This window comes from Saccopteryx leptura, chromosome 2 (genome assembly GCF_036850995.1).
Source record: "Saccopteryx leptura isolate mSacLep1 chromosome 2, mSacLep1_pri_phased_curated, whole genome shotgun sequence".
Taxonomy (NCBI): Eukaryota; Metazoa; Chordata; class Mammalia; order Chiroptera; family Emballonuridae; genus Saccopteryx; species Saccopteryx leptura.
The window spans coordinates 61436356-61463487 of NC_089504.1; the positions used below are offsets into that span (position 1 = coordinate 61436356).

General features: G+C 40.6%; 1 protein-coding gene across 9 annotated transcripts in view; it reads left to right on the forward strand.

The window, feature by feature from the left end:
* SMARCA2 (SWI/SNF related, matrix associated, actin dependent regulator of chromatin, subfamily a, member 2) overlaps positions 1-27132 on the forward strand; it is a 177509-nt gene that overhangs the window by 1999 nt on the left and 148378 nt on the right. For 4 of the 9 annotated variants that reach the window (XM_066368051.1, XM_066368059.1, XM_066368057.1 and 1 more), the window contains exons 2-4: positions 12663-12923; positions 15897-16026; positions 24992-25378. In XM_066368051.1, coding sequence (XP_066224148.1) covers positions 12699-12923; positions 15897-16026; positions 24992-25378 — 742 coding nt within the window. In that variant the 5' untranslated portion in view covers positions 12663-12698. Of the gene's footprint in view, positions 1-54; positions 522-8610; positions 8708-12662; positions 12924-15896; positions 16027-24991; positions 25379-27132 lie in introns of those variants that run through there. The other 5 variants (XM_066368053.1, XM_066368055.1, XM_066368056.1 and 2 more) reach the window with 3 other exon arrangements.

The following is a 27132-nucleotide window of genomic DNA, read 5'->3' on the forward strand; positions in this document are numbered from 1 at the left end:
ATGCGGATCAGGCAGAGGAAAAAAAAGTTTGGCAGGGTGGCTAAGTAGGATTAGGGGGGTTGAAGAGGGTGGCGAACTCCCGCGGCTCGGGTCTCCGCACCCTCCGGGCTGTCGCAAGTGTGTCCGAGCGTGAATGTGAATGTGTTGTGCGCGTTAGGTCCAGTAAGTCGCGAGCAGCGGCACGGGCAGACGCTCCTGCTTGTGCCTTCCCCCGGAGCTCGGGGAAGACAGGCGAGGTTTGGTGGCGGGGGCTGGTTGGGGTGGCGTGTGCGTGTGGCTGTGAGTGTGAGTATGCGCGCGCGAGCGACAGAGAATCAGGAAGTCACAGCAGCGAAGCGCACACAGACATGTTAGATCGCCGTGACATGACGCGCTCGAGGGAGGAAGCGGTGGCGGGGGCCGGGCCGCAGGCTACCGCGCTGGCCTAGGGCTCCGGCGGGGAGACCAGCTCTCGGCCGCCGGCCTCGCCGCCACCGCAGGCTAGGCGAGCCCAGCTCCTCTTTTTGTTCCGCATACCCCAGGTAAGAAGCCTTCGTCGCCGCCGCCCGCTGTGTGCGGATCTTTCCAGCACTTTCTCTGCCTGCTCCCTCTAGTCTCCCGGTTCGCTTTTCCTGCAAAGTCAGGCAGGCGGGAGCAATGGGCTCCTTGCTCTCCGATTGATCGCGTGGAAAACTTTCCAGCGGGAGGCATCATGAGGGGGAAGGAGAACGCTTTTCTGGCCGTTGTCGCTTGTCAGTTCTTTCCCGTGCGGGTCCCGAGAGTGGAGCAGCTTCGCGCTGGGGCTGTTGAACATTCAAACTTAGGGCCTAACCGTGCCTCCAACTCTAGCAGGATTTACTCCAGCAATAAAATAAATATTCAGAGTCGTTCGCTTGATCTTGCCAGGCTTTTGGATTTTTAAAAAGAAGGAGACAGACTCCGGAGTCTAGGGAATTGGGGATATTGTGCAGAATCCATTTCTTTAGTGTCTGCACCGGTTGTTATGTAATTCTGGTAGCACATGGGTGCAAAACCCATTATGGTCTTCTCTCTTCCTTTGTTTATATAACTTTCGGGAGAGTTTTGCAAGGTTGTCACCTTTTTTCCTTCCTCCGTAACCTGATAGAGGTTGGTGCTTTTAAAAAGCAAAGAGATCCGGGTTAGTATTTGATGGAGAGGTGTCATTGTCAATTGGTGGCTGTATTCCTAAGCATGTGTAATGCATAAGGAAGACATTAAGGATGCACGTTTGTTTACTGCAGTCAGTGGTTAGTGTTCACCTCTGTGTGTTACCAGTAGCAAAGTTAAATTTTAAATTTCCATTTCAAAGGACTTACTTAATTTACACCTGATTCTGCTGTGCTTGTAGGAACAAAATGTTTGTAGGAGCAGAAAGATTGTTGCTTGCATGTCGAGTAGAAAATTCCTGTCCAACCAGTACGACTCAGAAACCACTGAGAGTTGTACTAAAATAAAGGCCATGCCCAGTTTTGTGTGTGTGTGTGTGTATATACTTACGTATGCACATTCAGATGTTTTCGGTAATATTTTATATGTGGGACCACTACCCAAGGCTTGTTTGCCCATACTAGACTTGGTGGGCTTCCAGCCTACTGCTAGCACACTGGTGAAGTGTTAAGAGGTGTGTCGGGTTTGAATCAAGTTAGTGTATTGTTATGCAAATTGAGACACACTTAGGAATTTAATTGCCCTCCTATTCTGGATTTTTTTAAGCTTGCTGACAGCACAAATGTTTGCTACTATAAACAAGGGATTTGGAGATACCTACTAGGTAAATATGATATTTATTGAAATGAATTTAGGACAAGACCCACACTTCTAGATTGAGGTCCATGTCTCTTGTTGGAAGGTATTCAAGAGAAACGCTATTTTGATAAAGAATATTGTCAAATAAATTAGAAGCTTGGGATATCAGAATCCTTGAAGAATTGACAGAGGCAAGGAACTGTTTCCTTCAATGCAGCCTTCTCTTATGAGATATATCAGTTACATCCCAGTTTTGGGACTGGCTGCACTGTGGTGTTTCACAGAAGATATTCACTGCCAGAGTGTGTTCAAAGCAGCCTTAGATCTTTCCTTTTGTTCCTTTTTTAAAGTGGTTTTTGAGCATTTCTCATCAAGTTTCTTGAAAAGTGCTTTGACCAACACCTGAGGCTTGGAATTGACAAAAATAAAACAGAAAAGTGCCTCTGCTTCTATGGTTAATGCTTGAATTCTATTTAAAATATTTCTGACAGTATAACTAGAAGGTAAGACTTTGGCAAATAATTATTTAAAACTTTTTTCCCTTTAATTAAGTGTAGAATAATTAATTTTACTGACCAGTATGAAAGCATATCCCATTCTTTTCTGGGAGATAATTACGATACCCCTTATATTACTGTAATATTTTGACATTTCATTTTAAAGGCTTATTATGTATTTGAGCAAGACCATAAAAAACTTTCATAAATTATAAAAGTGGTGCTGTCCTCCAGTGTCTCATGCCTTTTTTTCCTTTTAGAAGTCTTCCTTTGTAAACAAGGCTTTTGTTTGTCAAACTCTCCTAGGTCAGCAGTTTTTTGATACTCGAGAGAAATAATAAATCATAGTTTATGACGTCTTGACATGCTGCCATGAGAACTGAATTATCACAGACAGAACGCTGAGGGGTGTTGCCCAGCACTAGCTTATTGAAGGTGTGTTGGGAGGACCTGATTTAACCACCACAGATTTTGATTCTCACTGTTTCTGGTCAAGATGATTTTAAGGAGAGTCATGGACAGTTTGTTGCTTAACATGAGTGGCCTTTGAAAGTTCTCTATAAATGAGTCACATCTCTAGTACTTTTGGTGAACAAATGAGAAAATTTCCCTAATGTAAAAAGGCACATTTGGAACATACTTTTGATTTTTTCTTGTCACTTTTTTTTAATGTAAAAGAATGATTTTCTAATTTGCTCCATCTCCTTAAATGCTGAATGTTCTGTCATCTTTGCAAGAATTTGTGTTATGGAAATTTAATCTCTAGCCAGTTAGTAAAGCCATGGATCATTTTGTAAGTAGATGGGAATAGAAAATACAGATAGATGGTGGTAAGTTATTTGTTAGAGTATTTAAAAAGGTCTGTGGCATTTGTTTTTTCTACATAGAAATCGAGAATTTATATTTATAGGAAACATAGGAGTCTAAAACTGAATTGTGCCAAAGTCATTGTGAAAGATAGTATATTTATTTGCCTAAGCTACGTATCGCCAAGTTAAATGGGATCTTGCCATCTGGGTTTAGAAAACTTTACAACTTTATTACTGTTTATTATGACTTCTTTTCCTCATATTAATAAAGCACTTTTCCTTGTATATATTCAGGATATATTAAAGAGAGCCTTTAAGCTATACCAGTTTTAAAGATATAGTCAAAGATACTTGAATAATTATAATTTAGCAAAAAATAATGGAGCTGACCAAATTCAGGAGCTAAATTACTGGATCTTTTGAATGTTACATATAAACATTTAATTTAAATTCTGAGTTCATTATATTTTAATTTATTCATTTGGAATGATCTTTTAGATAAGGAAAACAGAATTTTTGAAATGTTGACATAAGTAGTGCCCTTATAAACTTTTGGATTTATAATACATTATTATATAACTGAAGTCTATAAATTATGATGTTTTGTTACATATATAAGACTTTCAGAACATTTGGACAGTCTCTATGATTTAAAATATTAAAAAATATAACTATTCTATTGTAGTTTTAGGTATATAAGCACCAACTTAAGCATCAGTCATATATATCATCTACCTCTATGCATGAATTATTGTTTTAGAAACTTTTTAGAAACTGGCCTAATTTAAATATGGCTTGGTCCCTTTATAAATTGATGAATGGAATCCACAGAAGTTGAAATAAATTTAAAATTTAAAAACTGTTACATATAATTATAACCCACCACCTCCTTTTTTTTTTAAACTTAATTCAGAATTTGGGAGTTAAAAATACTTAAACAGAATAAAATGTCTGACCAAAAAGAGTCAGGATATGTGGGTTTATATAAGTGATCAAATTTGGAGGTTGAATGTCCATAAGGATAGCCCTCTCCCCTCTCCTCACTGAGCTTTTGAACCAGGCATGTAATAATGGCTTTGAAAATATTTGCAGGTCTTTTTGTAGCTTGCTGTTGTCCTGTATTCTTATGTGTTCTAAAAGGCTATTAAGCAAAATCCATCGTTCCGTAAAAAAGTAAATAATCTACAGTTGAGAATTTATGTATTTTAAAAAATATACCTGAACATGTAAACATGAATAGCAAATGGTAAACTCCACAGGCCACGTGATATAGGGAGCAATCAGGATGAGCTCTAATGGGCCCATGGGGTAGGTAGACAAGGACTTCGGATACGGGATGGGGTAGCTTTGCTGTTGGAGTGGGGTAGGATATGTCGTGGGCTGTGATCATCTGAGATCAGAAGAAAGTTCTGGTACCACAAGGACTGAGCCGAAAGAATCTGTGAGAAGACTAATATACCAGCTTTGACCTAGCTACCCAGGACAAGAGGTTTCCAGTTGGGGAGAATTTTCAAAAGATATAAAGTTGGAGATGGTAGAAAGACTTGACTTCCAGGCTAAAGTATGACTGTTTTAGCCAATGCATATTGGAGGCTTGTCTCAGAAGTTTTAAGCAAGGGAATTCAAGAACAAAAACAGAGTAGGAATTGAGGCCTTTGGAAGGATCCTTGGGATAATGTACATTTTGATATGATAGCTCAGCAGGTGTCATCATATGTAATGTTTTATTAAAATTGAGATGGTCATCGCAATTATTATGCTTATTTGTAGATAAAGGACTTGAAGCTCAAAGAGGTCAAATGAACTACGTGATGATTTTCTTAAGGACATATAAATGTCATAAATGACCGTTATTCAGTTTAATTGCAAAGAACTTGAAAGGGCGCCTTCTTGAATTTTTGTTGCTACTGCAGAAGTTGCTGCATATCGGAGCTGGCCTGTCACATCACCAGCATATAATGTTGGAATTTTGGTGCTAAATCCAGTGGTCCAGAAAAGTTTTAAAGTATGTATTTCAGTATGTTTAAAAGTATGTTAAAAGTTTTAAAGTATGTTTAATGTATAAATAATATTGCTCTAGCAGACAGAGGAGGAAGTGGCTGTCACTGATTCTTATCAGCATCCCAAAGGAGGGTGCCTTGCAAAGGGCCTACCAGGACTTAGGAAGGCCAGGCAGACGGGGAAGCACACCCGGCACAGTACATTGCAGGATGTCATGTTTTGAAACTAGCTTTGCTTGCTTTGTTTGATTTGGTTTGGTTTGGATTTGACTCATTGCCTGGCAGTTTGGGTTCATAGGAGTTTTAGACACAATCATTCCCCGCAATGACCTTTACAACCACCAATGGAAGTGAGTCCTAGGTTAGGGGGATGCTCTGTTGAGGTGCTTTTTGTTGAGGGGTTTTCTTGTGAACACCCTTTATAAAAGATTTTCTTTCCTTTGTGGAAACATTCACTGCCCTCACTGAGGAGGCCACTGAATCACATCCCAGGTAGATTCTTGGGAGAAGAATCTCCAGGGTGACAGTGTTAAGAGCCAGGTTCCTGTGAGGCTGTGCCTGGGAATGGCAGGGCACTAATTAGCCACTGCGGGGTTTGTTGTTGCACAGAGCTGCCTCAGAGCCTCTGCCAGCTCTGACTTGGGGCAAGGACAGTTCTAAGGCAGTTTATTGAAAGCGCAGGCCACAGCTCACATTTTAATATGTTTCCTTGACACCATGATGAACAGAAGCCCCACAAACACAGCACACTTTCAGTCCAACCACTTTTTAGAGACATACTCGACTTTGAATGGTAAACTGACAGGAATAACCACGAGAGAAAATGTTTTCCGTGCTTTTCTAGAGTTTCCATCCAGCAACGTGTAATGGTAACTTTAAGTGCAGTGTGGTTTTGACCCATGGCACAAACCATATTGTGCACTGTGTCTCAGACCAAGAAGCACAAGGGTTTTTGGTGATGCTTCACCGCCTAGCCTGACAACCTCAGCCTCTGAAAAAGAAACTTCTGGTGTTTATTTCCTGTACCTTCATTGCTGCTCTCCTTACCCAGCTCTGCTGCCCCATTCAGAGTAGTACTGCTTGTGTCCCAGTTCTAGAGATATTGCAACTTCTTGTCTGGGAATTATCAATTCATTTATAGAGAAAGCTGCATAGAAGACAAGAAGCCCTTCAGGTCAGAAAAGACTTTCTGAATCAGCAGACAAAAAAGAACTCTTTTTTTAAAAAAAACCTCCTATCTTTACTATCTCCTGAATCTTACTGTTCTACAGAGCAGCCAGGAAACTTTAAAAAGACCAAGTTGTTTGGGATGTGAACTGGGCCTAATTTTTTGTTCTTAATTTCCACCTTTGACTTGTTCCCCCTTTCTGTAGATCAGCAGTGATAAATATCTGCCAGCAATCCAAGATTTTTCATCTTCCTTATCACCTTTTTGTGGAAAGTGTTAAGAGGTGTTGCCTATTCAAAATGGTGGCACTTCTTCAAACTCTTTCTGTGTAGAAAACAAAAGTTTCCAGGAAACATTTGTTTATGTATTTGTATATCAAAGCCTAGCTGAAATGCCTCAAGGCATGGCTGAAATGCCACCTTCTCCAGGAAGCCTTCCCTAATTCCCTTTTCCTTTCATACTTCAGGCAGCAAGTCATCTTTACTGCCCTGTGGCTGTGTTGGACACTTTAGCTATATCCTTTTTTTTTTTTTTCATTTTTCTGAAGCTGGAAACAGGGAGAGACAGTCAGACAGACTCCCGCATGCGCCCGACCGGGATCCACCCGGCACGCCCACCAGGGGCGATGCTCTGCCCACCAGGGGGCGATGCTCTGCCCATCCTGGGCGTCACCATGTTGCGACCAGAGCCACTCTAGCGCCTGGGGCAGAGGCCACAGAGCCATCCCCAGCGCCCGGGCCATCTTTGCTCCAATGGAGCCTTGGCTGCGGGAGGGGAAGAGAGAGACAGAGAGGAAAGCGTGGCGGAGGGGTGGAGAAGCAAATGGGCGCTTCTCCTGTGTGCCCTGGCCGGGAATCGAACCCGGGTCCTCCGCACGCTAGGCCGACGCTCTACCGCTGAGCCAACCGGCCAGGGCTATATCCTTTTTTGTCTTGCAGGAGGTTGTGTGTGTGTTTTCTTTCTCTCTCCTTGGTATTTATGGATGGATCCTATTTCCCCATCAGACTTGCAGGGCCTTGGGGTAAGCCCTCCAGTCATGTTTGTGCATTCTACATGCCTTGTGCGGAGTGGAGGGTCAGTACAGTTGGGAATAGATGAGTCAAATGGGCCCCCTGGATGTTTGATTAAACATCACTGACCTCTTTAGTTATGACATTGTCTTCACCTCGTATTCTCTGTAGGGCTTCCCTTGACTTCTCTGTCTCCTCGTAAATTAATGTGTTATCACAGCCAATTCTAATCCTTGCAGAAATTCTTCTCCCATTGTTTCCATCTTTGTTTCTCTGCCCCCTGCTTCCCACTGCTCTGTGTCCTTGCGAATTCTCCACGCTGGTGGATGGCCTTGCCAGTGGCTGCAGTGGCTCAGTAGTAGGTGGCAGTCAAGAGATAAAAGGTTCTACTTACAGTTATGACTTTGGTTCATGCCACGTAGTCCCTTCTTGCCTTTCTGCCCTCATCATTTAAATGGGGATGTGACAAAATGTCTCCCCAATTTACGTCACTAAAAGCATTATGAAGCACATGTGGGTGTGTTTTACTACAATGCCGGGGTCTTTGGTATTTCCGTGGATGGCAGTAAGACACTAAGGCTTAGGCTTTGTCATGGTTGTCATGGTTGGACTGGTGACCCTTAAAATTCCATGAAGTGGAAGTCCTTTTAATATGCAGATGGGTGTGCTGTGGCTTTCAGCAAGGGGAGGGGAAGGAGGTTGTGGCTGAGGGAAGATGTCTGTGGTGGCTGGAGTTGTGGGCAGCTCCGAGCTTTTATTTTTAAAAAACACACTCCCCAGTTGTAAAGGCGGGAACATCAGGATGAAAAAAGACATGGTGTACTGCTGAAAAATTCTTGGCTAAGAATGCAGTGGCCTGTCCCTCAGGGAGTCCTGGTCTGTGGTAGAGAGAAGCAAACGGGAGGTTCAAGGACTAGCAATGTGTGTATGGGGAGGTCCCTGTGCCTTACCTCCCCTCCCCTCCCACCACACATTTTCTTCATTGTATCAGCCACATAATTGTAGAATGGGTTGTTCTTTTCTGTGACAATATAACTCCCTCCCCAAACACAAAATAAAAATAAGTTTTGAGTGTTATCTTGTGGACAGACCTACCGCCACCCTATCAAGGTCATCCGAGCCTTCTCTCCCTCACCACCCCATCTGCATCATTTCCTTAGTGCTTTGAAGAAGAGAAAAGGGGTTTGGATTCCTCTGGGATAACAGTAGGGTTGAGGAGGGAGTAGCTGAGTTGGCCAGCACTGGACTTTAAAACTCAGTCCTAGTAACTTAGTAATAACATGCACCTCTGCCATGACTGGTTCCTCTTTGTAATTTATACTCCCCAGTTGCTTTATACTGTGGAGAACTTTAATTAGGCACTCAATCTCTCCTGTACAGTTGCCACCAGAAATGAAGAGGAAGGAGTAGGAGGCCAGGACTGTGGCTGCATTTTTGAGAGGTGCTCATCATCAGTACATTGGATGGTGGCAGCAAGGTACAAATACTGGGACAGCCTAGACTCGGCCCTGGTGCCTCTCTGATGATCTCCATGCACAGGATTGGAGGAAGTGTGCGAGGTGTTCTCCAGCACTGATGGGCAGGTGGAGGGAGCTTTGAGATACCCCTATTAGAAGCCCAGGGAAAGCCTACAGACCCTCAAGGAAAAGGACTTTGACCAGGGCCCCAGAGTTGGAGGTGGCCCTGAGTTAAGTATACAAGAACCCAGGTCTCTGGCCTCTTGCTAGTCCAAATTCCTGCCAATCATGAGTTGTGGGGCATGGGGCAAGTGTCCTCATTTACTAGATTGTGCTATTTCTCGGAGCTCGTTTCTCATTTGTGAATCTCCGCTATTTCATAGATACATTGTTTATGCATCTAAACTTTCTCTTAAAAGTCTTTCTCCTGTAAAATATTAATATTCCACGTGTATGTCCATACTTTTCCATTTCCCTTCTCATATGCTTTCCACTGTAAGAAATTTTTAGTAGTTTCCTTTAACAAAAAGTGAGGAGCATGTTTATAGGACCATATATGAGTAATTATAGCATTCTACGAGATTCTCAGGTGAAGATGATCATATTTGTAGAAAGTAGTATTACAGGATAGTTACTATATATTAAAATATAAAACCTGAAAAGTAGAACTGCCAGATAAAGTATTTGTATTGTCATTTTTCACATTTGTGCTATATACTCAGGGGTCCCCAAACTTTTTACACAGGGGACCAGTTCACTGTCCCTCAGACCATTGGAGGGCCGCCACATACAGTGCTCCTCTCACTGACCACCAATGAAAGAGGTGCCCCTTCTGGAAGTGTGGTGGGGGGCCGGATAAATGGCCTCAGGGGGCCGCATGTGGCCCGTGGGCCGTAGTTTGGGGAAGCCTGAGTCTAATAGCTATTGAAGCCCATTTCAAGGTAGAATTGTAACAGGAAGTAAGCAATTTCCTTTTATTCACTAAAATATAAAGGGGTATATTAGTTTGCTGACATACATAAAAGAACATTATATCTTGTAGTACCTCTGAATTGACGTCAGCTTCCTAAATTTAAAATGCTGACTGAACATGTGTGTGTTTGTATATGTGAGGAGGTAGACAGCAAAAAAAAAAAAAAAAAAGTTACTTCCGCCTGCTTTGTTAATCACAAAGAATAAATAATAACATTTGGCTCTCTAGAGAATTCAAGGCTATAATTCACCTGCAAGGCTTCCCTCTTGTTTTAAAAACCACTTGAACTACATATGTTCTTAGTCCCATCTTGTATCAGCAAAACAGTTTTGAGTGATCCCCTGCTGGTAGTCACTCCGAAGTAGCCTTTCACTGCTTCTGGGTTTAACCCTAACTCATCAGGATGCCCTGAATTCTTTTTTTTTTAAACTTTTTTATTAAAGTATAGTTGGCATATATTATTGTATTAGTTTATTAGTTTCAGGTGTACAACATGATGATTCAACATTTAATAAATCTTGCAATGTGATCACTGCAGTAAGTCTATTAACTATTTATCATCATTCAAAGTTATTAAGATATTGACTGACTATATTCCCTGTGTTTTACATTATATCCGTGGGGCTTATTTTTTTAATAACTGGAAGTTTGTACCTCTTATTACCTTTCACCTTATTCACCCATCCCCCAACACCTTCCACTCTGGAATTTGTTCTCTGTATCTATGAGTCGGCTGCTCTTTTGTTTTATTTATTTTGTTTTTTTAAATTACACATATAAGTGAAATCATATGGTATTTGTCAGTGTCTGACTTCTCCCCTAAGTTCTTGCTTACACGTTTAAGATTTTTCTTTTCAATTACAGTTTACATTCAGTATTATTTTCTATTAGTTCCAGGTATACAGTGTTGTACTTAGACAATCATATGCTTTACAAACTGGTTCCTGTGAACATGCTTTTTAGTCTCTAATTTTTATTTATTAAATAATTGACTCTATTAATAGTTTGCCCTTGAAATTGTGTTTGCACTTCATTCAGATCTTTTTTGAGCACTAACTACATGCTGGTTGGGATACAGGAGTGACAAAGAGCCAGACCCCTCCTTCCTGGCCTCACATTTTAGAGAGTCAGTGAGAGGTGACACGAGGTAGCTAAGAATGGAACTAATGTGGTTTTTTTAAACCTCTGCTTTCACTGTGGACAGAGCCCTGCTACGGGTGACTGGGCCCTAGGGTCTAATTTCATCCCTGCCACTAGGTAGTGGGTAAGCAAATCTCTTAGGGTGGCTCATTCTGTATTTTATGAGGTTGGCAGTAGAAAGTTTTTGTGTGTACAGGTGTGTGCCCCCAGATAACATACAATGCAATTATTAATGTCACTAGTGAATTCAGCTATCTTCATCAGAATTTGGAAAACAGCTTGTTCACTTGTTTTGGCTCATGTCCAAGATGCAGTTGTATCTACCCCACAAGGAGCTCCCCGGTGGGCATGCCAAGAAGTTTTGGAGCGTGGGCGATGGACTATTGCTTTGCTGAAATTGGAGAATCAGAATTTGCATACCTAGTCTGTGGTAGGCCCTGAGCCAGTATTCATGGAGGACTTCTTCCAGGATGTTGGACCACAGAGAGGCCTAGGATGAACTCTTAACTGGACAAGTTGTCTTCAGTTAATTAGCTGGCAGGGGGACCACATCTTAATCTGATCCTTCCGATCCACTTCTGGTATAGGGGAAGTGGTGGGGAAAATAATGCTAAATAGGAGTGGCTAAAGAGGAAGAAAACGCTAATTTGAAAAGATATATGCACCTCATGGTCATTGCAGCTTTATTTACTAAAGTTAAGACACGGAAATAACTTCAGTACCCATTGATAGACGAATGGATAAAGAAGATGTGATACACACAGACATGTACACACCCACCCACCCACACACACCCACCCACACACACACATCATGGAAATTACTCAGCCATAAAAAGAAAGAAAATCTTGCCATTTATGACAACATGGATGACCTTGAGGATAGTATATGTTAAGTGAAGGAAGTCAGTCAGAGAAAGACAAATTTCGTATGATTTCACTTATATGTGGAATCTTAAAAAAAAGGAACAAACAATATAAAACAAAAACTAAATCATAGGAAGAACAGATTGGTGGTTAACAGAAGAGAAGTGGGTGGAGGGGAATGCAGACGGGGAAAGGGGCTCACTTGTATAGTGATGGAGGATAACGAGATTTACACTGGTGAACCCTGTGCAGTGTATACTCATATCTATAATGTCCAACCCCTGAAATGTGTACAATCTGTATACCACTTTTACTGCAATAATATAATAATAATAAATATTGCAGCTTGTTGTGCCAGGCAGAGTTGTGTTTTATATGTGTTGTTACATTTCATTCTCCACTAATAATTATGTAATATGGGTATTTGAATCCATATTTGTCTGACTCCCATAACCTCTGCTTTTCCTATGATTGGGAATTCTCTTTCTCAATTTTTTAGAATTGTACTTTTTCTCAGTTTTAACTATCTAGGATTTTCTATAAAGTTTTCAATGTCCATTTACCTATGAAAATGACTCTCGATTGGATATTTTTAAGGAGGTTATATTTTAATGGCTCTGGGAGGTTAATAACTTGTAAGGTCCCCCAGCCAGTAAGTAATGGAGAGCGTCTGTTGAATTCAGTAATAATTTCAAACTTGTTTAGAATTCTGCTTATGCGTTAAATCTGAGTTTTTCCAGTGAGTCTTTTTTTGTGTACTACATGATTTATATCTTCCCGGGGAATCATTTAGAACATTTTTTTCTTTTAAACAAGTGGTCTTCATAAAGACTAGGGCAGATGGATATATATCACACTCAAACATCTGGATCAGACAGGGTAGTTCTGTTTGATGTTTGTTATAGAAATGGCACCATCAAATACTAACAACTGTTTTATTCTGATCTTAACATCATGTTGAAAACTTTTCTTTCTTTTTTCTTTTTTTCAACTCAGTATCGTTGTACTGACCGGCAGAGAGAGGAGAAGTAGATGTCCACGCCCACAGACCCTGGTGCGATGCCCCACCCAGGGCCTTCGCCAGGGCCTGGGCCCTCTCCTGGACCAATTCTTGGACCTAGTCCTGGACCGGGGCCATCCCCAGGTTCTGTCCACAGTATGATGGGCCCAAGTCCTGGACCTCCGAGTGTCTCGCACGCTATGCCTGCAATGGGGTCTACTGATTTCCAACAGGAAGGCATGCATCAAGTGCATAAGGTGAGAGTTTCTTCTCCTGTGCAGTCTCATCTTCTGTGTTGTGGATAGCGAATATGCCTGACAACCCCTGTATCTGCTATTTTTACAAGAGAAGCTAGGTCTTTGTCTTATCTTGAATAATATTAATAACACACATTCTGAGCTTCTTTTATTGTTACAGATGTTATACTAGTCAAGAAGATCAGATCTTGGCTTTTTAAACACACAAGATAGAATATGCAGTTCTGATAGTTAAGTTCTGTGATTTATGGGCTGAAGCTATTTTGGCTTGGGGAATAAGTGTGTAAGTGAATAGGTCTTGATTTCCTTTTTCTGACTATGTGTTAATAATTTATATCCACAAATAAACATATTGAAAATTATTCTTTCTTTATAATGTTGGTATTTATTTTAAAAATTAGATCTCAAAGAGTGAAAGAAAAATGAGTCCCTTTCTAAAGATTTTATGAAGATTCTAGGGAAATCCCTAAGGGGCACTTTGCTGTCTCCCTGGGAAGTGGCTTTATTCTGGGAGAGGGGTCTGCTTTAGCAGAGCTCAGGTTCGATTGTAGGCTCCTGGACTAATGCTATAATAGTCCTCTATTTATAAGGCTTGGATGGTTGCTGTGGGGATGATCATACTGGTATGATTTTGGCATTAGGCCTTCACAGGAGATGCAAAGAAGAAAGAACAGCCTTTTGAGAAAGTAAACAAGAGCCTCTGAGACAATACGCTTTGGAAGTTAGCAAAGCCAAAAAACTCTATGAGGCTATTGAACATTAACCTGAAGATCATGCCTGATGAGACAAGTAGAGGTTTTATTTCCCTGTGGGGTGACAGCACAGGTAGAAAGGGTGGTGAATGACTCTTGATGCTAAATAGACAAGCTGTGGAAGATACTGGTGTAAAACTGGAAGATTACTGAAAAAAACGAACAATTCATTCCTCTCATTGTGTAGGACTGTAAGTCAGATTTAAGCTAAGGCATTGGAGCCCAGAGGAGAATATCCACCTTTTTACAACTTTTGTAATTTGATGATTTTTCAAATCAGGAAAGTAATGTATTGCTTATTTTGAAAAGTGAAACCATACTGACATAAATAAAGGAAATAGTTAATCCTGGCTTTATTGTACATGCTTTTCACACCTCACTTTTCTCCATGTTCAATAAAACTCATATACAGGGGTGATTTTTTAATAATTTTTCTTTTACCATGATAGAATCAATCATATTATTACCATTAGTTACTCTGCAACTTTCCTCTTTATATTTACCTGAAGAAATAAAGCTGTTTGTTTCCCATATCATATTTTTTAGCAGACATATTGAACATATAGACATATTGAAGTCATTAAATTGTCTTGTGCACATATTAAATTAATTTGGAGCTATATTACAGCTCTGATCTGTCACTTGTAAACCTTAGTCCAGGTGTGTTAAATATTTTCAGAATGGGTTAAGGATGTCTCACCTCCGAAATGAAAGGTACAATTTGAAGGAACTATTTAGCTAATCTCTGTTATTATTTAAGCATTTAAAAGATAAATGTATAAATGAGCCCTTGGGTCAGTGTTACATTTTTGTCCTGGGTTGTTTATATTGATAATTATCAGTTTTGTTACCTCACGTCTTTGTCACACTTTGTCAGATTCTCTACCCCCATCTATGGTCTCTTTTGTTTTGCTCTCATTCTGCAAGGTGTGCATTTTTTTTTCATTCTGGTTTTCCTTAACCCTTAGCCCCTCAGATAATTCCCTGCATGCGGACATGTTAAGTGCCTAAGTTCACACCTGCTGACCAGATGCCTTCACTTCTTTAGATTCTTTTTATAGGCAGCTTTCTTCCCTGTCTTTCTCTTCCTTCTCCCTCTGAGCTTCAGCTTTCTGCTTTTCAACATTACTGGAAATAAATAAACAAGTGGCCTAAATACATCTGCTGTGTTGCCTTGATTTCCTCTCTATTATTACTATTGAACACATTCAGAGACAGTCTTTATACCCAATTCTTCCCATTTTTTTCTTCTGAACATCCTCCTTATGGTAAATTTTTCTCTTTTCAAGTGCATGCTTTGACTCTGCAGAAATTAACTTTTCTTTCTCCAAAACTGCAAACATTCATACTTTCTTGCTTGAAGTTATTTGGTTTCTATAAACTCCTGGAAATATTCCTCCTTTCAGGCTGTTTTGAAAATTGCTACTGCAGTTTGCAGAGGAAGAGACTTTTCCTTTTTCTAACACATGTTCCGTTGCCCAATTCTGGATTGGATTAACGTCAGTTCAATCTCTATTTATTGTGTGTCTGTTATGTACTAGGCCTCAGGTCCCATTTCCAGACCCTGTGCTCTTAATGCTTTTCCCCAGCTCTGCTTCTAGCCTTCTCGGTCTCCCTCCCTCTGTGGCACAGCTTCGTTGCACCATCTTTCCCCTTTTGTGTTCACCCCATTCACTGCTCTGCCCTGGCTCTCTTTTCCCAACTGCCATGGAACTTTTTGGCTTCTGCTTTTCAACTTTCCATAGTTCCTACCCTCTGATGACAAACAAACAAAAACCAAAACCCCATGAAACAGATCATTGCAGGTATTTCAGATAGTCTTCCTTCGGACTTGAGACTGACTTCACCATACAGCAGGTTTCGGGACTTACTTAACAAGGTATGGAGAATAGCTTCTGTTTGCTGGCATGCCTTGGGGACAGGATTTTATTTTTATTTTCAGCTTTTGACATTACAAAAAGAAATTGAACTATTTGCAGTCTTAACTTTTGACTTACAGATAGTTTGGAAGATTCTATTGATGCAGTCTTTTAAATTTTTTGTCCCCACCTATAAAAGAATTCTAATATATAATAATACGTGTAATGTAGGTGTAAAAGTATATGACTATCCTATGGGTAAGAAGTGGTTGTGCCTCAATTTTGAAGACTTTAGAGAGAGGTCTTAAATAGATATATTGTATCTTAAGGAGGTATCTAACCAATGCCCTTCCACATTTCAGCCCATGGATGGTATGCACGACAAGGGGATTGTAGAAGATATCCACTGTGGGTCCATGAAAGGTGCCGGCATGCGACCACCTCACCCAGGAATGGGCCCCCCCCAGAGTCCGATGGATCAACACAGCCAAGGTCTGTAATTCTACATACATGACTTTGGCTTCATACCATAAGCTTTATCTCTTCTATTGGTTACTTTAACTCTGACTTCCAAAGAACATGTCTAAGGAGGATTGAACCCTGCAGGTTCCTTTCCCTATAGAAATTCTGTACCAACACAACTTTATGATTTATAGAGTCAATTTTATTAACAGAATTATAGTAATTTTACTAGCCTCCACAAGTTCAAGTATTCTGCACAGTGCTTTATGAACTTTATTCAGACTCTTTATCATAATCTTATAAGGTAAATTTTATATTATCCTAGTTTTATAGACGGGGAAGCTAAAGCTCAGAAAATTTACTTTATTTTCCTAAGTTTATACAACCTGTGAGTGACAGGGCCAGAAGGAGAATCCTGGTTTGCCTTCCAACAATAGAGTAGACATGAAGGTAAAGTGCACCACCTGTGTTCCTTGAATTGCACGTTCATGCATTGTTTGTAAAGTGGCCTTTTCTGGAAGTGGAATTACCAATCATTACTGGCAGGTAGCTATAGTCTTCTAAGGCTGCCATAACAAAATACCACAAACTGGATGACTTAAAACAATAGAAAATTATTCTTCAAAGTTCTGGAGGCTAGAAGTCTGAAATGAAGGGACCAGAAGGGCTATGCTCTTTGAGGGCTCTAGGGAACAAGTTTTTCCCCCCTCCTAGCTTTGGTTGCCAGCATCCTTGGCATTCAGTGGCTTGCAGAGCTATTACATCTATTTCTGTCTTGGTCTCCACATGACATTTTCCCTGTGTGTCTGTGTCTGTTTCCAGATTTCCCTCTTCCTATAAAGATACCAGGCATTGGATTAAAACCTACCCTAATGCACTATAACCTCATCTTAATTTGATCATATCTGCAAAGATCCTATTTCCTAATGAGGGCACATTCACAGGTACTAGGGGTTAGGGGTTCAACTTATCTTTGTAGAGGGCACCATTCTATCTACAATAATGACCAAGTCAATACATAGTATATTTCTCTTCTCCTTGATGCCTTCTTCCCTCAGTTGAAGGCATGGAAAAGATACCTCACAGTCCTTTGAATGCAATGTAACTTGTTTTCAGAATCATTGTATGGTCATTCCAACATGCAAGGGGCCTGGCTTAATCTAGCACTAATTAACCATAATATGTGGACATTCTAATTCAAAGTTTATGGTTTTTGTGTTGCTTTATATACTCCTTTGTAACATAATATAGGTTAATTTTTTCAACTATCTATGATTAGACATCCATCTACCTGAGAGAAGATTTTTGAGTGTGAGGATTTAGAAAAATATACTCAGTTTTAAAAAATATATATATAAATAAGCAAGTCAATGAGGGGGGGGCATAGAGTAGCATCTTCATTAATATTCAAACACATTTTGATCAATCTGATCTGAATTTTGATGACAGACAGGCATAACTATTACAAATGACTCATAAAATCTTGAACATATCAGAAAAACTGCCTGTAAAAAAAGTCTTGGGATTTTTTGCAATCCAGGAAAAAGAATTTTGATCCATTTAGTGTTAAGAATTAATTAAGACAACACTTTCAGGTTTATCATTCAAATTCTAAGGAGCCCAGTTGTGTTCACAGCACTAATATGGTTCTAATTTTTAATACTTGGGAAGTATAGATGAATTATATTCAGTGATTCTCAAAGCCAGGTGCTTGTTCACTCTGCTCCTGGGTTTGCAGTACTTCTAATTGTGGGGCCATTAAAAAATTCCAAAATGGGTGAATTATAATTGAGCATTTTTACTTTTATGTATCTTCAGATTTCTCTCCTTGCTTGGTTTCTTACTTCAAGTGAAAGACTGATGATTGTTCTTGGCCTCTCCAACACTTGGCGCCAGTGTCTAGCATATGAATGGATAGATACTTAGTACATTTTGTTCAATTAAGTAGAGAAGCAAACCTCTGCATTCAAAAGTCAACAGTTTTAAATAGCTCTTAATTTTTATATAATTTCAGTAAATTATAATTACTTTAAAATGCAGAGGACTGCATTAAGTGGAATCATAATTAGCATGTAATATTTTTCTCTGAAATAGCAAAGTGCCTTGTAGGCTGGGAAATGAGTTATTTAAAAGTGTATTTTTTGACCAAGTAGTATTGGTATAATGCAGTCTTATTTCATATAATGATTTTAAAAGAATTTAGAATCTGTAATAGCACATATCTTTAAAAATTCTGTTGTACAAAGCCATTTATAAACACACAGGTACAGAGAGGTGTGGTACTAAAAAAAAAAAAAGAAAAAAAAAAAAGTTAAAGCTGCCACCTTTAACTACCTAGGAACCCATTAGGTTATTTTAAGATATTGGTTAAGAAGCAAAACCATTTCCTTCAATAAATACTGAATTGTGTACCTTATGGTCCCAATGATAACATTGTTTATTTTTAGTCCTTTGGGTAAAAAGCCTTCAAAGGCAAGTACATAATATTTAATGTTTGTGTGTGTGTGTGTGTGTGTGTGTGTGTGTGTGTGTGTGTGTTTGAAGAGAAAATTCATATAAAATTGGCATTTATAAGTTCAAAATTATTAAAAGGAGTGAGAGAGATGATTGCTTCTTTCTGAGGCAAGGTGAAACTGGGGAGATAATGGTTCTTGAAGACGAGGGAAGGAAAACTGCCACTTTTTGACCACTTTTGAATGAGCAAGGCACACCAGATTTCATAAAGAGCAGATTCTGCATCAACATGGTCATTCTCCAGACAAATGTATATTGATTCTCGGGCAATTTCTTCTCTCTGTTTTCTTAATGAAAGATAATTACCAAAATATGTTACATTGTTTTATTGTCTAGGTTTTATTTTTCCTTAAATTTTATTGAATGCTAGTCATCTAGAACAAAAAATTCTCTCTTTAACTGAAATACTGTGACATTTTTAACATCATAATGTGATAAAATGATTCTGTTAACATCCCCTACAAATTCTAGGACACGATTTTTCCCACCTTTAGTTTCTTCTTATTAAATCTGAAATTAAATTTTGTTTATTAATTCTGAAAAATAATTTTTATTCCACTCTCATTTCTTTTTTAGCATATTTAGTAAAATTACTGTGTATACTGTAACTGTTTCATTCATAACTTTGCCTTGTCCCCAGGTCATAGTTTATAAGAGATTTATTAAAGTGTTATACAATGAATTTAGACTGGATTGTCTAATGTTTTGGTTCATTATATTAGGCAGCCTATGATTTATCATGGATAAGCTATAATTGATAACCTTAGGAAATAGGAGAGAACAGAAGGCAAGAGACATGTGACCCATTTGAACGCCTGGGTGTATCCCGTCTACTATGAAAATGTCATTAGCTTTTGTAGGAAGTTTTTCTCCCTGCGATAGGTGCAGGGTTGGCTAAAAAGGCATCAAGAAGGTGCTTTCTTAATGAACAAATTGCCATTTTGCACCAACATTACAATTAAAGAATGAATGTAAGCCTCATGAAAAAGGAAAAATGCTAATGATCTAGTTATGCGTGTATGTTATTGATATTCTGTAAATGTTTATTGTGATAAATAACAATATACTGGGATTAAATTTCAGCTAGTCTTGCAGGCTGATTTCTGGGGTGTTTTCTTGGCTGACTTCTGTGGCCCACTAGAACCCTGATTGCTGCGTGGTGTTGTGCTCCGTGATGGAGTTGGGATTTGAAGGATGCGAGGAGCTCTTCCATTTCTCTTCAGGACAGGCTTTTTTCCTGAAAGGAGTTCTGATTGTCACCAGTTGATCGAACAAAACCTATTGTCTTAGGGAATCAAGCTAAATTCATTTCTGTTTGCAAATGGCAATTTGAGATAAAAGTAACAGTCCTTTACTTTCTGTAGTCTTGTGAATGGATGGTGACGGTAGGTCCCCAGTCTGTGGCAGTCACATAGTCTCAGGTATCTGATTCCACAAAGGTGCACAGAGCTGTTTCAGCTGAAGCTTGACCTAGTTTCAAACATACAGCAGATGACTAATAAACATCTATGTGACGGCTTTGATGATAATTATGACACAAGTACATTTAGTAAGGGCAAAAACCTTTAATCTGATATTTATATTGTGCCTGAGGGTACTTTGACTTCATTAACTAGCACGTAGTTTGAATTCAAGGCGACCTTTCAGATTGCAGCAGACCCCTTTGTTTTGTCCTCTGGCTTGGGTCTCCCTCCAGTGACATACAGTCATATGATTTTCTAGGACTTCTTTGGCTGAACTCTAGTTAAACTCCTGAAATAAGTTCCTTGCAATTTTTTTCTATTTTGACTTCTTTTCCTCAAGAAAAGCATTTTTAAATTTCCCATGTAGATCTCTTATAATACAAACTATTTACTCTCACTTTTATGTATTGTAATCTTCTAGAACATTTTTGAGACTTTTAAGTCTTTAATTTAAAACCAAAATTAAGACTAGCATTTTTTTTTTTATATATTATGAGAGGAGGGGAGGCAGAGACAGATTCCCACATGCACCCCAACCCGATCCATCCAGCAAGCCCACCTAGGGGCGATGCTCTGCCCATCTGGGGCGTTGCTCTGTTGCAACCAGAGCCATTTTTTAGCGCCTTAGGTAGAGGCTGTGGAGCCATCCTCAGCCCCCGGGGCCAACTTGCTCCAATAGAGCCCAGGCTGCAGGAGGGAAGGAGAAGAGAAAGAGAAAGAGAGAGACAGACAGACAGAAAGAGAAGCAAGAAGGGGAGGGGTGGAGAAGCAGATGGGCTCTTCTCCTGTGTGCCCTGACCAGGAATTGAACCTGGGACATCCACATGCCAGCCAATGCTCTACCACTGAGCCAACCATTCAGGGCACTACTATACTAGCATTTTTATAAAACCAGTTCATATTCGACCATGGAAAACTGTACACATTGGAATCAGACAAACCTTAGTTTGAATCATGAGCTACTGAGATCTAACAGGGTGACTTTGGGTCACTTGCTTTCTCTCTGAACCGGTTTCCCCATTTTAAATCAAAGAGGTGACAATATATATCTTTGGGATGCTGTGAGGATTAAAGAAATAACATGCTGCATCCCTATCCCTTTAATTCTCCTTATCATTTCTGTGCTCCCAGCAGCCTCATAATCACTGGACAGACCACCATCTTGCTTACTATGTCCACCATTTCCACACATGGAAAAGTCCCTAGGGACTAATTTTCCCCAGAGTCGTAACCAGTGATATAAGTAGTGACAGATGATTCTTAACATATAAATACCTCAACTCCTGATCCCTTCCCTGGGATAATTTGGAGGCAAGTAATTTACTTTATATCCCAGTGCTTCTGCATGAGATTAATTTTCAGGCACCCATGCAGCAGCTGGCTCAACAGCACACCCCTTACTGGCTGCCTTCTCTTTATGATACCACCTTTCCATCCCCTGCCAGTGCCCTTGTACCTTCCATATAAATCACCAGCACTCAGTCCTTCCATCAGGCTCTGTTTCCAGGGAGAACTCAATTAAGATAATATGTACAGTGCCTGCAGCAGTAGAGACCCTCGATAATTGGAAATTATTCATAATATTCATAACAGTAAACCAAGTAATATTTGTTATCTCCATAAGATACTCTTCATTTCATTGTTATATAGTAGACCCCTTCATGTTTTGATCTGTAGTTTGGAGCTCCTTTTAATATATAATACTACCTATTGGTGCCTTTCCTTTGGGTGGACAGTAGCCACTAACATTTGCCTTGTAGGACTCACATGGCTATTGATCATTTGCAGTGTGGTTAGTTTGAATTGAGATGTGCTATAACTTAATATGAAAAATAGAATGTAAAATATCTTAGCCCTGGCTGGTTAGCTCAGTCAGTTAGAGCATCATCCTGAACCACCAAGGTTGCGGGTTCAATCCCTCCCTGTTCAGGGCACATATAGGAGGCAACCAGTAGAACAACAAATGAATGGCCCCCTCCCCTCCCCTTCCTTCCTTCCTTTCTTTCTTCCTCTCTCTCTAAAAAATAAAGCAATATAATATCTATTTAATACTTGATATATTTTGAAATGATAATATTTTGGCTATGTAGATTTAAATAAAATATATTACTAACATTACTTTTTGTCTGTTTCTTTTACTTTTTAATGTAACTACTAGAAATTTTTATTTTATTTTACCTTTCTTTTAATCATCTTTTTATTTTTCAATTATAGCTGATGTACAATAGTATGTTAATTTCAGGTGTATACCCAGTGATTAGACATATTACATAACTTACTAAGTGATTGTCCTGATAAATCTCGCACCCACCGGACTCCATGCACAGTTACCAGAATATTACTGACTGTATTCCCCATGCTGTACTTTACATCCCCATGACTATTCTGTAACAACCAGTTTGTACTAATTAATCTCATCACCTTTTGCACCCACTTCCTCAACTCCCCTTCCATCTGGCAACCATCAAAATGTTCTCTATCTGTGAGTCTGTTTCTGTTCAGCTTTTTATTTATTTTATTTTTGGATTCAATTATTGATATGTGTTAATTGCCATTTTATTGTTCATATTTTTAATCTTTCTTTTTCCTTCATCTTAAAGGAGACTGACGTTTCATATAATACTGATTTGGTGGTGATGAACTCCTTTAGTTTTTTCTTGTCTGGGAAGCTCTTTATATATCCTTTGATCCTAAATGATAGCTTTGCTGGGTAGAGTAATCTTGGTTGTAGGTCCTTGCTTTTCATCACTATGAATAAATTCTTGCTGATCCCTTCTGGCCTATAAAGTTTCTGTTGAAAAATCAGCTGAAAATCTTATGTGAGCTTCCCTGTAGGTAACTAACTGCTTTTCTGTTGCTGCTTTTAAGAGTCTTTCTTTGTTTTTAACCTTTTGCATTTTAATTATGATGTGTCTTGGTGTGGGCCTCTTTGGGTTCATCTTGTTTGAACTCTCTGTGCTTCCTGGACTTGCATGTCTATTTCCTTCACCAGGTTAGAAAAGTTTTCTGTCATTATTGTTTCAGATATGTTTTCAATTCCTTGCTCTCTCTCTTCTCCTTTGAGCACCCCCTTGATGCAAATGTCCCGACAACCTGAAATCCCAGAGGCTCCTTACCATCATGTTGTTGTTTTTTCTTTTTACCATTCTGATGGGTGTTTTGCTTCCTTATATTTCAAATTGCTGATTTGATTCTTGGCTTAATCTGCACTATTGTTGATTCCCTGTAAATTATTCTTCATTTCAGTTAGTGTATCACTCATTTCTGACTGATTCTTTTTTATGGCTTCTGTTTCCTTTTTCACGCTTATTTTTTTGTTGATGTTCTCAGTAAGTTCTTTGAGCATCTGTATAACCAATGTTTTGAGCTCTGTGTCTGGTAGATTATTTGTTTCCTTTTTTATTTTCCTGGAGACTTCTCCTATTCTTTCGTTTGGGATGTGTTTCTTTGTCTCCACATTCTCTGCTGCTGCTTCCTTGTGTTTAAGCAGAGCTGCTACATCTCCCAGACTTGGTAGAGCGGTCTTGTGTAGTAGGTGTCCTATAGGGCCCTGTGGCACAGCCTCCTCAGTCACCGGAGCTAGGCCCTACAGGTGCGCCCCTGTGTTAGGCTGTGTGCACTGTCCTGTTGTAGTTGAACCTTTATGCTGTTGGCGTCACTGGGAGGGATTGGCCCTCAGGCTGATCAGCTTTGAGGACTGGCTGCAACTACAGCAGAGTAGCTGCTGTGCAGGAGTTGACTGTAAGGAGGACTTGCTTCCTGGGGCTTTGGTCCTCACAGATTCTGCCCCTTGAGTATGTCTTTTGTGGAGGTGGTAGAGTTATAATCTGATGTGGTCTGAAGCTGTCCACTGGGTACACTGGCTCTGGGATCTCCTAGGAGGTGCAAGGTCAGCTACTGCCTGTGCCCTGCCTGGGGCCAACCAATAGGACCTACAAAGCGATCTGCAGATGGCTGCTATTTGTGCTGGGCTTGGAGGTGCCCAGGAGAGGCCAACCTGTGAACGAGGGCTGGCTACTGCTAGTGCCAGGCCTGGGACCACTTAGCAGGAGGTATGGGTCAGATGCTGTTTGTTTGAGAGATTTTAGGAAAGTCTGAAGCCTGAGCCCATACAGGCTGTTTGTATGGAAAAGCCACTGAAAAAGGCTTGGAAGGGCCAGCAAGTTGGGTGTGTCAGGGCCTCAGGGAATCATCTTAGCCTAGAGGACAGTGTGAACCAGGTTGATGGAATCTCAGATAGGGCACCTGTCTGCTGACTGTGTTGCTGATGGTGGTGGGGGTCTCAGAAAAGCATCAATGGCCTCTGCTAGCACTTTTGTCTGGCAGAAAGCTGCTCCCTCAGCTCTTTCCTTGATGCCTAATAATCCAGTTCCTCCCCCTATCCCTCTGGTTTCTTTCAACCTGCTGCCCCAGTGCAGGAGCTCAGAAGGAGTGAATCAGAGTAAATCTGTTTCTGGGCCCTTTAAGAGGAACTGCGTGGGACTCCCACAGTCCTCAGTCTCCCTCAGCAACAATCCCCTGTTTTTACAGCCAGAAGTCATGGGGACTTCTCTTTCCGGTACTGGAACCTTAGGCTGGGAGGCCTGGTGTAGGGCCAGCACCCCTCACTCCTCAGGGACAACCTCCCCTGATTTCAAAGCGCCACACGTGGGTGTGTGGGACCAGCCCGTTCTATGTCTTCACTCTGCCTACCAGTCTCGATGTGGCTTCTTTAAATCCTTAGTTGTAGGACTTTCATTCAGCCAGATTTCAGGTGGTTCTGAATGAGGTTCTGTAGTTTAGTTGTACTTTTGATATGGTTATGGGAGGATTCAAGTACTGTTTACTGATGCCAACATCTTGAGCAGAAATCTAGAAAATTTTAAATTACATATATATATAATTATGTCATGATTAAGTTACATATACTTTAAATTTCTATCAGACAGCACTGTTGAAATTATCAAAATATTCAGGAATGCCTCTCTTTCTACGTTATCAAAGGCAGCCTGTGATTTTCCTTTTGTGTTTTCTTCTAGGTTATATGTCACCACATCCATCTCCATTGGGAGCCACAGAGCATATTTCCAGCCCTATGTCATCGGGAGGCGGCCCAACCCCACCCCAGATGCCACCGAACCAGCCAGGGCCCCTCATCCCCGGCGATCCTCAGGCGATGAACCAGACCAACAGAGGTCCCTCGCCTTTTAGTCCTGTCCAGCTGCATCAGCTGCGAGCTCAGATTTTAGCTTACAAAATGCTGGCCCGAGGCCAGCACCTCCCTGAAACACTGCAGCTTGCAGTCCAGGGGAAAAGGACGTTACCTGGCATGCAGCAGCAGCAGCAGCCACCGCCACAGCAGCCGCCACCCCAGCCCCCGCAACCGCAGCAGCAGCAGGCCCTTGTTAACTTCAACAGACCATCTGGTAGGTTAATGTGCAACCAAATGAGCGATGTGATGGTCTGGCTTGGATGAGAAAGACTGAGAATGGCTCTGAAGCTCCAGGTTGCTATAGCCCAGGGCTGTTTGAGCCTTTTGTTGTACCTAGCTGGCCAGCTCCCTTGTCTTGCTTCAGTTAGTTGGCCAAGATTCTTTTTTTTTTTTTTTTTGCTGTTAGCTGTTAGTCCTGGAACAATGCTTCTTCACCTTTGGGGTCTCTGATACAAGGTTGTAGTAGGAGAAAAAGCACTATCCCCTATGATTTTGCATTCTCTTTCAAGCGGTTCCATTCCCATACTGGGGTTTAAGAACCCCTGCACGCAGTGCATTCCATCGCCAAAATGTGCTCCTCGAATCTACTCCTCGAGACATTTTATGTCCGTTGGTTTATTTAATTCTACCCCTTTTTGTTGTGAAAAGCATTTGGGAAGGCATCCAAGAAACATACCTGCAGTGGAATAATTAATTGTCAAGTAGAAAATCAGAAACAAAGGGAACCAGAAGTTGAGACCAGGCATGGTGGGGCCACAGGAGATGTCATGGTTGCCACGTCAGAGCGTTCAAGATGATGGAGTTCTGAGGCAGTCGAGAAAGGAGAGGCAGGGGCAGGTACCTAATTCTCACCATTTGGAAGGAAGTTGCTTACCATTTTGCGGAGGGCACAGGCCCATTTCTAGCATGATAGTATAAAGTAGATATCCCAGGTAGAATTACTTTTTAATTACTGTTATTATTGTAAGAGGCCCTGCATGATAGAGACATCCATGACATCTGTTCATCATAAACACTATAACAGAACCCACACGGCCGATTTCTTACATCCAAACTGAGGCTGTGACAGATCCTGGTTGGAGATGAGACAGTCCGTGTATGCCCTCCCGGTGGTCTGCCCTCATCTCGCTGGTAGACTGCAGAGGTACAGGGGCTAGAGCAGCGGTTCTCAACCTAAAGCGACCCCTGGGTTTTGGTCGTTCGACCCCCGCCGGGGTCGTGACTCACAGGTTGAGAACCGCTGGGCTGGAGGATGACCTGTGCATGTTGTTTTCTCCGGGAAGGTTGAAGGATGAAGTTCCAGTTCTCTGGATACTCACGTAACAAGTGCTTCATGTCCCAATAAACAAAATCCTGTGCATTTTTTGGATCATGTCCAGAGGAAAGGGCTTCGTTTTTTTTTTTTTTAAACCCAGCGCAGTGTTACATCTTCCTTCAATCAGGCCTCTGTCATTTTGGAGGAATTCATTTTATTACTCACTGCTCGTGTCTTTTGTATTTCCAGGAGTCAGACTTCACTAGAAGTGAAAATATTTGGGCAGAATGTGTTTTATGCCAGAGTAGGCAAGGAGGCCCTGGGTAGAGGAGGAAAGAAGATACCCTTTCACATAGAGCAGACCCACTCCTGCCCCTGGGAAGGAGGTTGTATTGACAGCATTGCTGAACTTTTCCCCAAATCTCAGGTTTCACAGGGAGATGATAATCTTACTTGACAAAGGTTTTGGCTTTTTTTTTTTTCTTGTTTTTTTGAATTGGCATGTAGGACAAGTCAAAATAAGGAAAAAAATATGTTTAAAGTTAAAATTACCTTTTATTAATTGTTATTGTTTATCTTTTCCCCTTTTTGAAAAAGGTATGATTACTTACATTTTCTTTTTATTGAGGAATTAAATTTAATGGGGTGATGACATTGATCAACAAGAGTGCATAGGTTTCAGGTGGACTTCTCAATAGCATTTGAACTGTGTA